This window comes from Eubalaena glacialis, chromosome 5, assembly GCF_028564815.1.
Source record: "Eubalaena glacialis isolate mEubGla1 chromosome 5, mEubGla1.1.hap2.+ XY, whole genome shotgun sequence".
Lineage (NCBI taxonomy): Eukaryota > Metazoa > Chordata > Mammalia > Artiodactyla > Balaenidae > Eubalaena > Eubalaena glacialis.
The window spans coordinates 92652011-92653972 of NC_083720.1; the positions used below are offsets into that span (position 1 = coordinate 92652011).

The 1962-nt window shown below is 48.6% G+C and overlaps 1 protein-coding gene across 2 annotated transcripts; it reads left to right on the forward strand.

Annotated features, from left to right (window-relative positions):
• The first annotated feature begins 579 nt into the window (after positions 1-579).
• LOC133092230 (platelet factor 4-like) lies at positions 580-1409 on the forward strand. 2 transcript variants are annotated; one of them, XM_061191463.1, is made up of 3 exons: positions 580-703; positions 985-1150; positions 1293-1409. In XM_061191463.1, exons 1-3 carry the CDS (start codon positions 613-615, stop codon positions 1378-1380), a joined length of 345 nt encoding a protein of 114 aa, XP_061047446.1. In that variant the 5' UTR covers positions 580-612; the 3' UTR covers positions 1381-1409. The 2 variants fall into 2 exon arrangements, with proteins under 2 accessions (XP_061047446.1, XP_061047448.1); XM_061191465.1 differs by having other exon boundaries at positions 1021-1150.
• Positions 1410-1962: the final 553 nt, after the last annotated feature.

Genomic DNA, 1962 nt, shown 5'->3' on the forward strand with positions numbered 1-1962 from the left:
CATTCAAGAGACGGAGGAAACTTTCCACATTCACGTGAAATTTGGGACCAAGTCGTCACCTGGAGACCAAATTCAACTCTTTAGTAGCAGAAAACAATGACCAACGGCACATCTGGAAGAAACGCACCTGCCAGATTCAACTCAATGGCAATCAACAAGAAAGGCAGAAGTGAGGGAGCAGTTCTTGATGAGGCGGTTGAGAGTTGAGAAGGAAACACACTTTCCTGCTGTACCAACTGCAACACGGTGACTACAGAGAACTCAACTGTTGCGCATAACCAAGAAAACATACACTTTTATAAGGTTCAAGTCCCGTTTCTAACTGCACAAATGTGCATGTATTATATGAATCCAGGGGGGCGTTGGATCCTGCTACCAGCTCCCAGCAAGACTGCTGATGCCTGGCTTTTTTTCCTTTTGCCCTAATCTTGGCTGCCCAGTGCCCAACTCTGCAGAAATGTCTCAGCTTCCGCACCGCAGTTCTCCATCCTCAACCCCAGGCTTCCGACGAAGTTGACCCACCGCGGGTATAAAACGGCCTGAGAGTCTCGGGAACCACCTGTCTGCGGAGCGCCGGCCCGGGCTCGCGGCTCCTGCTGGCATCTCTGCGACATGAGCCTGACAGCGGGCGCCCGCGCCCCCGGCCCGCGGCCCAGCCCCGGGCTGCTGCTGCTGCTGCTGCTAGCCGTCGCTCTCGCCCAAGGTGAGAGCTGAATGAAGCAGGGCCTGGGGGAGGTCGGGGGCGACGGGGAGAGAGCGCGGGAGCCCCCCGGGGCTGGGGCCGAGTCTGTGCCCGTCTCGGTTCCCAGCTGTGATCGATCGAGCGCGGCTAAGAGCGCAGGCGCTGTGCCAGGTGCTGCCCGGTGCGCTGTACCACCTGGACAATAATACACTTTCTGAGGGAGGTCTGGTTTGTGGATGAGGAAGTGAAGGTCAGACGCCGCGCCACGAGAAGATCCCTAAGGTACCTCTGGCTATTCACAGAGTCGTCAGTCCCCACTGTCACTGCCCCACCCGCAGCAGGCTCTGAAGGTGGAGCTGGAGACCTGCGCTGCGTGTGTGTGAAGACCACCTCTGCGGTCCATCGCCGGCGCATCTCCAGCCTGGAGGTGATCGGGGCTGGACTCCACTGCCCCAGCCCCCAACTGATGTGAGTCCTTGCCCCCGCTTCTTTCGTGCCCACCCTCTTCTCCTCTCCCCTTCCCTACCGCCCCTCTCCACCCGCCTCCCGCCAGCCTAATCCCAAATTCAAACCCAAGGACTGAAAGGCGCGCCTCTTCTTTCCCTGGCAGAGCTACGCTGAAGGACGGGAGGAAATTTTGCCTGGACCCGCAGAATCCTCTGTATAAGAAAATAATCAAGAAACTTTTGAAGACTTAGCTCTTAAATCTGTACTTTTGAAGAGTCGGCTGCCTAAATCTGTACTTTTGCTATATAAAGTGTTTCTTTTTTCTTTTTTTTTTTCGTTTTCAATCTAACTGTGCAAAAATCATCTGATGATTTTATTATCCTTGAAATTCTACATAAACAAAATATATCAAGTTGTGGTATAGTCAATATTTATTAATAGAGGAAAGAAATAATGTTGACATGTCACACTTTCATATAAAGAAAAATCTCCAGAATTTTAAGCAAAAATATATTTTGAAAGAAGGTTTGGTTCAATAAAGACTGGTTTTACTTGGTGTTGTATGTTGGCTGATATATATTTGCATATTTCCGTGATTGTATTACTTAATAACTACTTATTTACATAATAATGTCATGATTAGCTTTGCCAATAAATATTAATTGCACTTACGTTTTCTGGGCTGCTTTTTTAAAAAAAATTAAGTAAATAAAGCAGACTCTGCTTTTATCCCCTTAAGATTTATACTTTACCCAAGTATAGAAAATTAATAAAAATGAAACTAGAATTCTCTACTACTTAGTGGAAATATACTGATACTTTCCAGAGCATTA

Bases quoted from the DNA above. Each gene is read 5' to 3' on its own strand.
- LOC133092230 (XM_061191463.1), top strand. From the start codon at position 613: ATGAGCCTGACAGCGGGCGCCCGCGCCCCCGGCCCGCGGCCCAGCCCC. The intron at 704-984 runs GTGAGAGCTGAA...GGCTATTCACAG, and splicing joins AGCCGTCGCTCTCGCCCAAG to AGTCGTCAGTCCCCACTGTC. The intron at 1,151-1,292 runs GTGAGTCCTTGC...TTTCCCTGGCAG, and splicing joins TGCCCCAGCCCCCAACTGAT to AGCTACGCTGAAGGACGGGA.